We start from the raw sequence: 11,832 nt of genomic DNA, 5'->3' as shown, positions 1-11,832 counted from the left end.
AAAAAAAGTTGTACAGACAGCCCGATAGACGTGAATGCACCCTATTTTGACTTCATTCACAAAAATTCCAAATGTTAATATTGCAACAGTAGGTATCTTGACATTTTGACTTATCTTGTAATAAAGTGTGCTTAATTTCCGAGCCACATTATCACTAAATACAAACCGTGAAATTCCATGTATAATTTAATGGTTTCGGCCAGCAGGTTACGAAACACTTTTTGTTCTGAAATCTTGCCCCAAGATTCAAGGACTCAAAAGATTTATTTGATTGATATGCTGTACATGATGCAACTTCCAGAGAATATACTGGGCATAGTACAAATAGAAAATAGAAAATAAAAATAAATATAAGATAGAAAATTGGAATATAGATAAAAAAAATACAGCATTTAAAAAAACATGAACAACAGAAACTATGTATGTATGTATGTATGCATGTGTATATATATATATATATATATATATATATATATATATATATATACCTTTAAACATCTCAAACAATTCAGTGTGTTTAAATTGGGATTTGGTAGGAGGGGCGAAACTTAATTTTGGTGGTGGGAGGTTTCACAAATTGACCGGCTGACTCAATTGACCGCAGAACAGCGCAACATTTCACTAGTCCGGTAAGTTAACTATATATGGTCGTGTTGGGGGATACTGAAGGGAACCCCTCCAACATCTTTCTTATTCGGTGACCAAAGGTGGGGGAACAGTGACACATGCATCCACCCACAATTCAACGCTTGCGTCCGCGTGAGCAAGCGCAAAAGTCAGTAACCAGAGCGAGGGACGTGTCGTCATCTTGCAGTGAGGTAAGGGCTAGAGGTCACCGAACAGTGTCACCACGGTCTGTTTTTAGGGGCTCACGTCCTGTAGATGACCACACTCTGGTTTCACACTCATACCCCGGCGTGTGTGTGTTTTAAGTGTCCTGTGGCAAAGCGTGGCCAAACAGCTTGCCTGCACACATACCTGTCCTATGTATGGAAAGGTGAGTGTGAGCATACGGGTACGGGAATGTGACTTCAAAGGCCGGACATAAGCACTGCCCACCCATGTAACACACACACACACACACACACACACACACACACACACACACACACACACACACACACTACAACCACCCTAATTCAGCACTCCTTTTTAGTTTCTGCATCACGTGGCTCTTTTTCCCCGACACCCCCTTGTGTGTCTTTGGGGAAATCGGTACAATGATGGAGCCTTTACCATTGGCTTTTACCACATTTGTCATCTCACTGCATACGGGTAAACTTCTATTCTGGGTGACCATTCCGGCTCAGCTGCCTCAGTCAGACGCTCCGTCCCGGCTCTGCGGTGACTAATGCGTTACACTGGGGCTCGAAATAATGGCGGCGGATGCATTACAGCGTGTGCCCGGTTTGGGTCCGGGGAGCTTGTGAGGCGCTGGCACCCCTGGTTCAGGTTCTGAGCTTGTTTACCAGAAAGGCTTGAGTCAGAGAAGCATTTCTCCCACGCGGTGTGTGAGTGTACGTGCGCGCGTGATCGTGAGGGTGGGCTCCAGCTGATCACATTACCCCACGGCGCAGCATGAGGCCTGATGGGGCGGTAGCAGTTTGATCAACGACATTAGCCTTCACAGATTAAACTCACACCGCTGGTCAGGTTATCAGGCTCAAGAGAGCATGTCAAATTGAGTCTGAGCTTGTTGACGAGTCATTACCGCTGACCATTTCCCTGATGGTGACTCCCATTTTTAGATTTTTAGCAATTTCTTCATTTGCCGCTTTCGTAAAATTTGACTGTTATGGCGAGAAATCTGCCGTCTGATGATCTCTTGTCCCATAGACAACTATGGAAAAACATATTTTTTGTATTCTGTATTTGTTAGAGCAGTGCCGCTTTTCTGCCTTTCCAATGGAATTAAGAAATATAAAATACTTACAATTACATATCTCGGGAGTACAACATTGACATACTTGAACCTCTGGCATGTAAAGAGAGGACTTCAGATAGTTTGTTGAAGTTTTGGGTGAAATCAGCGCTGCTCTACCACGGTTTAGGAGACACACAAGCTGAACTTCCTGACCAGTGTGGTTTGGATCAGCACAAAGGCAAACAGGTTAATTCTTTTTGAGGCAAATCGAGTGGTGCATCCCCTTGGCTCTGTGTCATTCTTAAACATGTGTGATGGTGATGATGATAATATGTGTGCATGCACTTTTTAATCTCCAGCTTACAGGAGGGATTCACTGCAGGGTTTTGTTGTTAGCTAATTGGTCCCTTGTTAATCTGAAAGAAAAAAGCATCCCCACAAAGCCCCCACCCCACCAAGAAGATCTGCCTAGATTTACATCCATACATACCCCTGATGGATAGGACCACCAGAGCGCTCCATCTCTGGCTTATTCACGCTCTCTCTTGCTTTCCCATACACACTCACAGAGTCAGATTAGAGATTGCAAAGTGACACAGTAACTGGGTTTAGACTGGAGACATGAACGCAGCACAGGCCATGCATGTTAAATAGCAGATGGAGAGAGAGAGAGAGAGACGCTAAACTGATCTGGGTTGTGATTTCCTCATCATAACTGTGGGAATGCATGCGTTCCACTCGCCCCTCTACACCCCCCCCCCTCCCTAACTTTCGCTCAGTCTCTGTCTGTCACCTCTATGGTCCCTGCCTGGTCTTGCAGGATTAATAGGGTCATAAAACGCTCTGATTCTCCACTTAGATGCCTAAAGACAGAGAGGAGATTTATAGCTGACAGACTGTGTGTGTGTGTGTGTGTGTGTGTGTGTGTGTGTGTGTCTGTGTGTGTGTGTGTGTGTGTGTGCGTGCGTGCGTGAGAAAGTATGTGTCCGAGCCTTTGTGCATATGCGTGTTGTGATTTAAAGTCCATGCTATTATGTGAGCTTGTGGGTGTGTGAGACTGATATGATTGATTCGGTCTGGTCGGGGGAATGGCCAATGAGCACGCCCCCCCCACCTCAAAAAAAAAAGCCCAGAATAGACAAAATAAGCTTACTGTATGCATGCGTGGCGGTATGATTGACAGGATGGTACAGGCAGCAACAGGTAGAAAGTCTGATTAACAAGAGAGTTGTGTTTGCAGATGAGTGATGGCTGATGTCGGCTGTATGTGTGTTTACGTGTGGGTGTGTGGGTGTGTGTTGAAAGGTGATGTCAGTGGCGCTTTAATGGAGCAATGTCAGACTGAAGGCCAAGACCAATGAGAAGAGCAATTGAGCGCTCAAAACTCTAGATCGAGCGCCGACACCCACCCACACACCCACAGATACACACACCAACAGACACACACACACACACACACACACACACACACACACACACACACACACACACACACACACACACACACACACAGACAGACACACACAGACACACACATACAAGACAAATAGTCTGTTGTGTCAATGTTCCGAACTATTTGCGTGAATGGGGCTGTAATGGGGTCTCCGGGAGCTGAAGGGCCCTTCACTCGTCAAACACTATGTCATACTTCATGTGTTTTTCACTTAACGCACGTTGTGCGTATGGGTGCCTACTTGGCCATGCAAGCCTGTATTTATGCGCCTGCACCAAAGCTGTGGAATGCGAGCCTTTGTGTTTGTTCAACTCACCAATCTCCTACTTAGTGCTGTGATAAAGTCAGTGCTCAGATGACTGCACAGTCAGACTCTGCCAGTCTAATCTTTGACCCGCTGTTATCGGTCTGCTTTATCTTCTGCATTCGACTTTGGCTAAAGACTCTGCTCCGTCCAACTGTGTGGAGCGGTGGGAACACTGTGTGTACACAGATAGCACCTTACAGATGCAGTCTGTGTGTACAGCGAGGCACAGTGGCATAACTCACAGCACCGCACTGAGACGGGCTCCGCACAGCGGTCAGGGCGGAGGCCCTGTTTGAGGAGAGGTGCTGCTGTTTGCAGAGTGTTAACGCAAAGCACAGGGAGAGCCTGTTTCTGGCATGACCTGCAGTGTGGACTCAAGGTGCCCCATCAGAGCTGACCACTAAGGAATTCATTATGGGCACTGCACGTGTGTGCGTGTGCGTATGCGTGTGTGCGTGTGCGTGTGCGTGTGTGTGTGTGTGTGTGTGTGTGTGTGTTTAATATCCAGAGCAAATCTCGAGACCATCTGCAAAATTTTTGGCCTCAGAGGCGCTGGGCTGTGCCAGCTTTTGTGCGGATGTCGTAAAGGGTAAAACATATTTCTGTGTTGTATTACTATTCCTTTTGGACAGGAAATATTATGTCCTCGCAACTGCTGGCAATTTGAAAGAATTTTCCAATTTTCACCCTCTAGATCGCTCAAGAATGCGCCCTGTCTCTGGCATGCAGGCATGCAGAGCCTACAGGGGTGTGTGTGTGTGTGTATGTATGTGTGTGTGTGTGGGTGTCTTAACAATGCCCTCTATTTCTGTCGCCCTGAACGCAGGGTCCGGCATGGTCTGCTCTGAATGTACTGACCCCTGGCAGGGGTCAAATCTATGACCTCATCTCCACAATGCCACTCCATTCAGACCAAACGCCCACTATGGACCCGGCCATGTCATAAACAGTGGGCCTGGAAAACATTTCCATTAGCATAGGATTTGGAATGTTAGTGAAGCTTTCACATCCAACCACAGAAAAATCCAGTTGGCCTCCTCTGTCTACAAGCTGCCAAAAGTGCTAATTTTCGAGACAATACTGCAACCTAGCGGTCCTGACAGGTACTGCACACTAGAAAATTTAGTTACCAAAACAATAGCCTGTACCCATTGAAATACTTAAAAACACAAGTATATATAAGTACAGGTATATATACATATAAATTGAATTTACCTGTATTGGTCTCCCATCCTCTGATCCAATCATATTCCTCCATTCCATCAGCGATCGCTGCAGGTTTGCCAATCCCGTCTCCCACAACCTGACGTAGCCGCCCATATCCACCGTGGCCACGCCCCCTGAGCCCAGAGGGGCCACGAGAACATCCGAGTCCGACACCTTGGACAACCAGCCGGTGTAGGGAGATACGGTCATCGCCCTGACAATCACAGCGACACCGACCATAGGAAACATGTCAAATTCCATATTCCACCTCGACACCGTCCGTTGAATTAAAAACAACTACATTTTCAGGGAGTAGCTGAGTGAGAGAGTACAGGTGTGTGCGTGTGCTGCGCTTGCCTCGGGACTGGAATGTATTTGACTTTCTTGGAGTTCAGGTCGGTCACCTCGAGGTACGCTGCCGTCATTGGAGGAGTGATGTCTGAGGAACGACAACGGGAAAAAAAACAAAAAAAAAAACCCTTACCAAGAGAACCTCTCAAACCTACTGAATGCATTCTATGTGGGGTCTCACGTTGTATTTATTATGGCAGTTTTGAGAGTATTTCAATAATGACAGACCGCTGTTTTTTCGCTCTCATATTCGAGAAAATTGTGAGAACTCTGACCTGCGGGGTAGACATCCTTCAGGGGGACCCGGGAGGGCGGGAGCGCTCGCACCACCTGGTTGGCCGAAAGGAGAGTGACGCAGTTGCTGCGTTTGGGCGGAGCAGAGCGAAGCCCAGCTCCGCCTCTGAAGAATCCGCCTTCGCTGCTCTTCATGTCCGACAGGTCGACGGGCCTCTTGAAGCTGTACACTTCATTAGGGGACTGGGGTGTGGGTGGGGGTGTGTGTGTGTGTGTGTGTTTGTGTGTGTGTGTGTGTGTGTGTGTGTGTGTGAGAAAGTGAGACAGAGAGTGAGAGAGTGAGAGAGAGAGAGAGGGAGAGGGAGCACTGTTGAGAAAGCTTCTCACTGAGCTTAAATGCGTTTTTTTCAAGCTAAACGTCAAAAAACAACAAGGTTAAATCTAATTTTTGGAAATGGGAAGCTCACTCACTAGAAGCTCAATGTGGTCAGTTTCATTTGTTAACGGAAAAAAAAAAAAAAAAGGAAACCTTAACTCGATTTGATGAGGTTTTTCGAGGTTTTATTGACTCTTTTGCACTTCTGCAATCAGCTCTTTATGGCTACATCTGTGCTAACATAAGAGACTAGAAACAGGAAGCTGTGCCGCTTCCTACTGGCAACCCGCTGGAGGCCCAACGTTACGCTCTGGATGCACTAGGGCAATGGCAAAAATTACTTTTTGCCATTGCCGTAGTGTGTGATATTATCATGAGGCCAATATTTTTGGCCCCTATATATAATTACATAATGATGTTATATATATAGTGATATTATTATTGTTACTTGAAAAATGTTATAAATACACGAGACACATGCGACTATATTGCCAATTTATCGAAAGGGAGACAAAAGTTTTAAACAGGCTTAAACAGTCGCCTCATTGGATTGCATTCAAACACAATGAGAAGCTGCCGCGGAGGGTTTGGCGAGGTTGTGCTTCGAGCACTTATACAAGATGGAACACTTAGAGTATACGTGACGGAAATCAACATTTTAATGGGGTAGAAAGACCCGGTTTGAAATAAAAACAACAACTATCCTTTAATAAACAGATAGATTTAGCTGTAGTTGTTATCCTACCGCCTCCTGGACGGTTCTCACCATTAGGTCTGGGAAGCCCACGATCACTTTGGCGTAGGAGCCGCTGTCGGCCAGCAGGCGGTTAGGAGAGACGATCATCTGCTCCAGGGCGGCACTCAGGCTTTCGTTGGGCAGCTGCTCACTGGACACGGTCTGGGGCACGCAGGGCTCCCCTGGTGGGCAGGAGGGGGCGTTTGAGTGGAGGAGGTTGGAGGAGCCGTAGAAGTTGTGAAGGGTGCGCGAGAAGGGGAAGGTAGAAGCAGGTGAGAGAAGGTACGGACCCAAGGCAAACAAGTGAGAGAAACGGAGACGTATAGGGAAAAATCGGGCCTCCATTGACCCACGGGATTGATGGAGAAACCAGAGAGCCGGGCAGACTGTCTGTTGAATCAATAGGGTCATCTCAGAAACACGGCCAGAAACAACAATAATTAATTCAGCGAGCCGCGGTGGAGTTCACTGCCCCCATTTAGATAATCAAGAGAGCCATCCAGTTATTGCACTAAATTATGATCATTATGGGCTAATTCCGTCTGGCTCAGTGGACATTACTCATGACAACACATTCTCTGATGGAGAGAAGGAAAGGGCCATGTGAGGTTAAAATTGAAGGGAAAAGCAATTGGTTCAGTTGAGAAAGGGCGGCTGTGAGTGTCGGGCAGGGGCCCCCATCCATCTGTTTGTACGACGTTATTTCCTGGAAATTAGGTTGCATCATGCACCTTGAGTGCGGTAGATGCTGCAGGGCAGGAAGATACGGTCGCTTTTTATTGATTTACTGATTTGGATTAATCCATGTCTCAAACATCCCATACGCTGTGAACCGGAGGTTCTTAACTGTAGAAAAGAGGCTTCCTAGAACCTTTTGGTACTCCTGTGAGTTATTGTTTCAATTGGGAGGCCAGAATGACATTTTTCTTAACCATGGTTTTAAAAAATATGAATAAAAATATTAGTATTACACAATATGATGATGTTGTCTCCATCACAGCAATGATAAAACTTTTTTTTTCTTTTCTTACCACCGTAGATGAGAAAGTCTTGCAACACCCTTTCTTGCCAGCAGGTGGCAACACCCACAACGAGATTGCCCTCGTTTAGGAATCTTCTTTTGTACCCCACAATGTACACACATGATTCTTGTCACCAAGACTATATAAACACACATGCTCTTTAAATCATTATAGCAGCCTGGTTGCAGCCTGAGGTTGCAGATCATACACCCTGGTCTTTATCGACGAGGTTGTAGTTATCATCGGATTCAAATCCATAAAGCCTAACAGGCACAGACAAACCGATATTTTCCATTTTGTTTATTTTCCTTCACTTTCACTTTCTTCTTTTTTCCTGCTTTTAGTTGGAATTGATTTGGTGGGGAAATGGTGTAGTCCTGGAACAATAACTGGCACTATTTCACACTTAACAGGATTATTACAATGTTGCCACTGAGAAATATCGCAGAACATCATAATATCACGATACTGCCAGACACTATCGGGCATGTTTCTGCATGGCAACAAGCTAATAGAGCGTTTTATGTACCAGAGCTGGCTCCGTGGCCGGAGCTGACAGGGTCCTCGTTGACGACATGGAGCTGACACACGCCAGAGGCCTCGGCTCCCATGTGCATGGGCTTGGTCAGGAGGTACTTCCTGTACGAAGACACCCACAGCAACACATGCACTGTACACAGAGCGGCCTATACAGGTAATTGAGAGAGTAAGAGGAACATGGAGGGATGAACAGAGCTATAGAGTGCTGGTGTTACTTGTTGGTGTTGCTCTCGATCAGCAGCCAGCGATCCTCTGCCACCAGGAAGACTTCCTTCGGATTGATCGGCAGGGAGATGGCGTGAAACCTGCCCTCCAACACGTCCAGCACCTCCAGCTGGTTGCTATGGCGATTTATGAATCTTTCAATCCCATGTTTTTTTTTTTTTTTTATTGCCAATACTTTATGATGACATTGGTCATTTGATAAATGACACTCACACATCCTCCTTGTAGAAGAGCAGCCAGTTTTTGTGGGAAAACTCACGGCACATCCTGTAGCCGCTCTAGAATCAATGCAAAATTCATACGAAATATAACAACAATTCACGCAGAAGTGTAACGTGAAAGTTCTGAACAGATTATTAATGTGGTGCAGTGACCCCTGACCTGCTGCTCCCTGCTGCTGCTCCACCAGTTGGACGCTCTGGTGGCCGGCTGGTCAACGTCCTGGGAGAGCATCAGCCGGCGCACGGCCCCGGTCGCCAGGTCGAGGTGGAGCACCGTGTTACTCTTGGACGCAGACGGACATACAGGAGGAAGCGAAAGTAAATCAGGTTGGTTGGAGACAAATTTGGACAAATTTTCATATAAAGCCTTAAGCAGGCCTTCACTGGAGGACAGAGGGTGCGCTGTGAGTTCCCTGTCAAGTCAGCAGGTGGCGCCGTTCTCCCAGTCCTACCGGCTGGTTCTGATGCCTTGTTAAACTAGCTCACAGCTCGTTACTGTATGGTTAAGGTAAGATTAACCAGCTGTTGGTCTAATAACGGAACACATCTAGCATCATGTTCTACAGCAACTGTTTGTTTGTGTATGCGTACTTGATACAGTCCACAAAATTAACGTCATGGGCACTATAATATTCAGATACGTGTGTTTGCGCGTCAGCACTTTTATCAGTGCCGTACATCAATATCAGATGGCCACTGTAAATTGAAGATGCATTTGTGTGTGTGTGTGTGTGTGTGTGTGTGTGTGTGTGTGTGTGTGTGTGTGTGTGTGTGTGTGTAGGTCTGTGCCAAGTCCCTCATTTATGACGCACTAAGCTTCATCTTTAATTGTTCTTTATGGGGGGGAGCTCTGGGGAAATGGAGATAGCCCATTCCAGCTCTAGATGGAGTGTGTGTGCATGTCTGTGTGTGTGTGTGTGTGTGTGTGTGTGTTGTTCCTACATGTGTTCATCCGTGGATATGTATTTGGCCTTCATGCATCATTCCAGCTTTATATGGTGTGTGTGTGTGTGTGTGTGTGTGTGTGTGTGTGTTTGCATGCTGCTACCCCCCCCCTCCCCAGGAGAGCGACGACCCAGGAATGAACCTTGTGATGTCTGGACCTCTTCATATTTAGACAGACGCAACATGATCTTTTACAACGATATTTTTAGATATTTTTAAGTCCCGCTCTTGCCTAACGTGCACCAGCTGTACGACTGTTCTTCTTTGTGGGAGGGGGCGTTAGAATGCAATGTTCTCTTCTTTCCGTTTTTTTTATGAGGCAAGGCAACTGCGCTCGGGGACGACCGCATTTACACGGCCAAACTTGCATTTGTTTGCGAGTACGCGCAAAGATATGCACATGTGTGGGGGTTACGACGTGCGGCCTAGAAATAGATCAAGATGCTGCAATTTCGGCTTTACAGCTTTACAGTACCAAAGAATTAAGCATAATTTCTGTATTCTTGATTTTACTTAATTTCATTGTTTTCCATTGTTTGATCATTTAAAAAACATTTTTTATTTTTAAACTTATTTTACTTGTAGTTGTATCTGATTGTTCTATTATGTCTTATAAGCGGATAGAGCTTATATTTGTTCGTGCAGTGCGTCCAGCCCCACCTGCTCCTCGTGGAGCACCACCTGGCCATCCAGGGGGCTGCCCAGGGCGGCGATGGTGACGAGGGGCTGCCCGCTTCCACTGATGGTCCTGGGGAAGACGTCGTAGAGCTCCATGCACTGGATGGTCTCCCCACGCTCCTTCATGGCGTACAGGGACACGGGGTTACAGGTCGCCACGTACAGCACATCTGGAAGACAAGATCGCGATGAGGGTTGAATTACTAAATGCAGAGGGGAAGCCACACGTCTTTGTTTAGCGTTTGCAGGCCCAGAGGTGTCGTGTCCGAGAAATAAGAACACTTATTTCCATATGAATGTTGTTTGTGTGTGTGTGTGTTTGTACCATCCTTGGTGGTCACGTCGCAGATGATGTTGACCTCATTCATGGGGAGCTGCCAGTGGGTTTTCTCCTCACTGAAGCTCAGCGCCCTGCTCTCCTGTCGCTCACAGGGGTAGCCCTGCACTCGCAGGAACACCGGGCCCTGGGGACACAGAACACCCACAGAACACCCACAGAACACAGACAGACAGACAGACAGACAGACAGACAGACACACACACACACACACACACACACACACACACAGAGGAGACATTTATACAGTATTTTATGTTAAATGTTAAGCTACCCTGTTACTATTTGTCTGTGCAATTTCCTTTTTTGGCAGTGGGTTCACTGACACTGAAAGAGTCGATTAGGTCAGCCTATTAAAGCAGTGTCAGCCCCCTTTATAACAATAACATTATGAAGTCATATGTCTATGCATAGCTGTGGTTACCTTGATGTCTATCGGGTGCGTCTCCGTGGGACAGAGGAATTTGCGTCGAGCGCTGCCCCCCTGGTTAATGGTCCAGTAGCCCGACATCCTGACCTCTGGCAGCGGGATTCTGGAGGTCGAAAGGTCACATGGGGAAGATAATGACGAGTGCAATGAGGAGAAGCGGCATCATCCTTAAATAGGCGCATGCATTACGTACATCAGTTAGACCTTATTGTTCTTCCTTTTTAAGTTATTTTGAACGTTTAAATACTCATGACATCATGGCTGTTGGATACAATCTTGAGGAGTCTGAGGTTGGACTGGGCAAGCATGTCCTGAGTTCTTCCCAGCACGGCGGCGGCCCCGGTTGCACCGGCGAATGTCTTCAACCTGTCGTCCACGTAGAAGTGCCCTACCATGTCCTGGCGCGCTTCGGTCCCGCACTCCTTCTCTCCTTCTATGGCGGTCCCGTGCCGTCCAAAGATGGCCACGGCCCGGGGAGGGGCATTTGCCAAACGCGTGGAACCCCAGGCAAATCTCTGTCACTTCACTGTACGAATGGTGGTCGCGAAACCACAGGAAGCGAAGGTTGTCATGGTGATCCTCCCTTACCAGGAAGCTATGGAACATCTGCTGAATGTCAGCCATGATCGCAACTGGCTCAGTCCTGAAGCGAACTAGGACCCAGAGCAGGCTGTTGTTTAAGTCTGGACCCTGTCGTTTAGCGATAGGCCGTCGTAATGCGGGTAGAAACACGGCTCGGATCTGCCCTGGTTTTTGTGGATGGTCTTTCCCCAGAAAGAACCCGGCGGAGTGACATACGCTGGTTGAGGGCCTGGTCCCAATTGTTGGTGGATTTTTGCTGCCGGGCTCAGGGGAAGTGGTATGACCACGCCCACATCCTGGGTTCCTCCGTACTGTCGAGCTCCGA

At 47.1% G+C, this 11,832-nt stretch overlaps 1 protein-coding gene across 2 annotated transcripts in view; it reads right to left on the bottom strand.

Annotated features, from left to right (window-relative positions):
• Positions 1–11,832, bottom strand: part of vwa8 (von Willebrand factor A domain containing 8) — a 62,805-nt gene that overhangs the window by 20,983 nt on the left and 29,990 nt on the right. For both annotated transcript variants that reach the window (XR_013844643.1, XM_080019240.1), the window contains exons 27-37: positions 10,920–11,028; positions 10,484–10,622; positions 10,141–10,328; positions 8,696–8,818; positions 8,528–8,592; positions 8,305–8,430; positions 8,079–8,188; positions 6,558–6,709; positions 5,457–5,658; positions 5,188–5,269; positions 4,840–5,044 (exon numbers count right to left, since the gene is read on the bottom strand). Coding sequence is in view for 1 of the 2 variants with exons in the window: in XM_080019240.1 (XP_079875366.1) it covers positions 4,840–5,044; positions 5,188–5,269; positions 5,457–5,658; positions 6,558–6,709; positions 8,079–8,188; positions 8,305–8,430; positions 8,528–8,592; positions 8,696–8,818; positions 10,141–10,328; positions 10,484–10,622; positions 10,920–11,028 (1,501 nt within the window). In the remaining variant the exon portion in view is untranslated. The remainder of the gene's footprint in view (positions 1–4,839; positions 5,045–5,187; positions 5,270–5,456; positions 5,659–6,557; positions 6,710–8,078; positions 8,189–8,304; positions 8,431–8,527; positions 8,593–8,695; positions 8,819–10,140; positions 10,329–10,483; positions 10,623–10,919; positions 11,029–11,832) is intronic.

This window comes from Zeus faber (genome assembly GCF_960531495.2).
Source record: "Zeus faber genome assembly, chromosome: 18".
In the NCBI taxonomy this organism is placed as follows: domain Eukaryota; kingdom Metazoa; phylum Chordata; class Actinopteri; order Zeiformes; family Zeidae; genus Zeus; species Zeus faber.
This window is presented reverse-complemented; position numbering and strand designations above follow the sequence as displayed.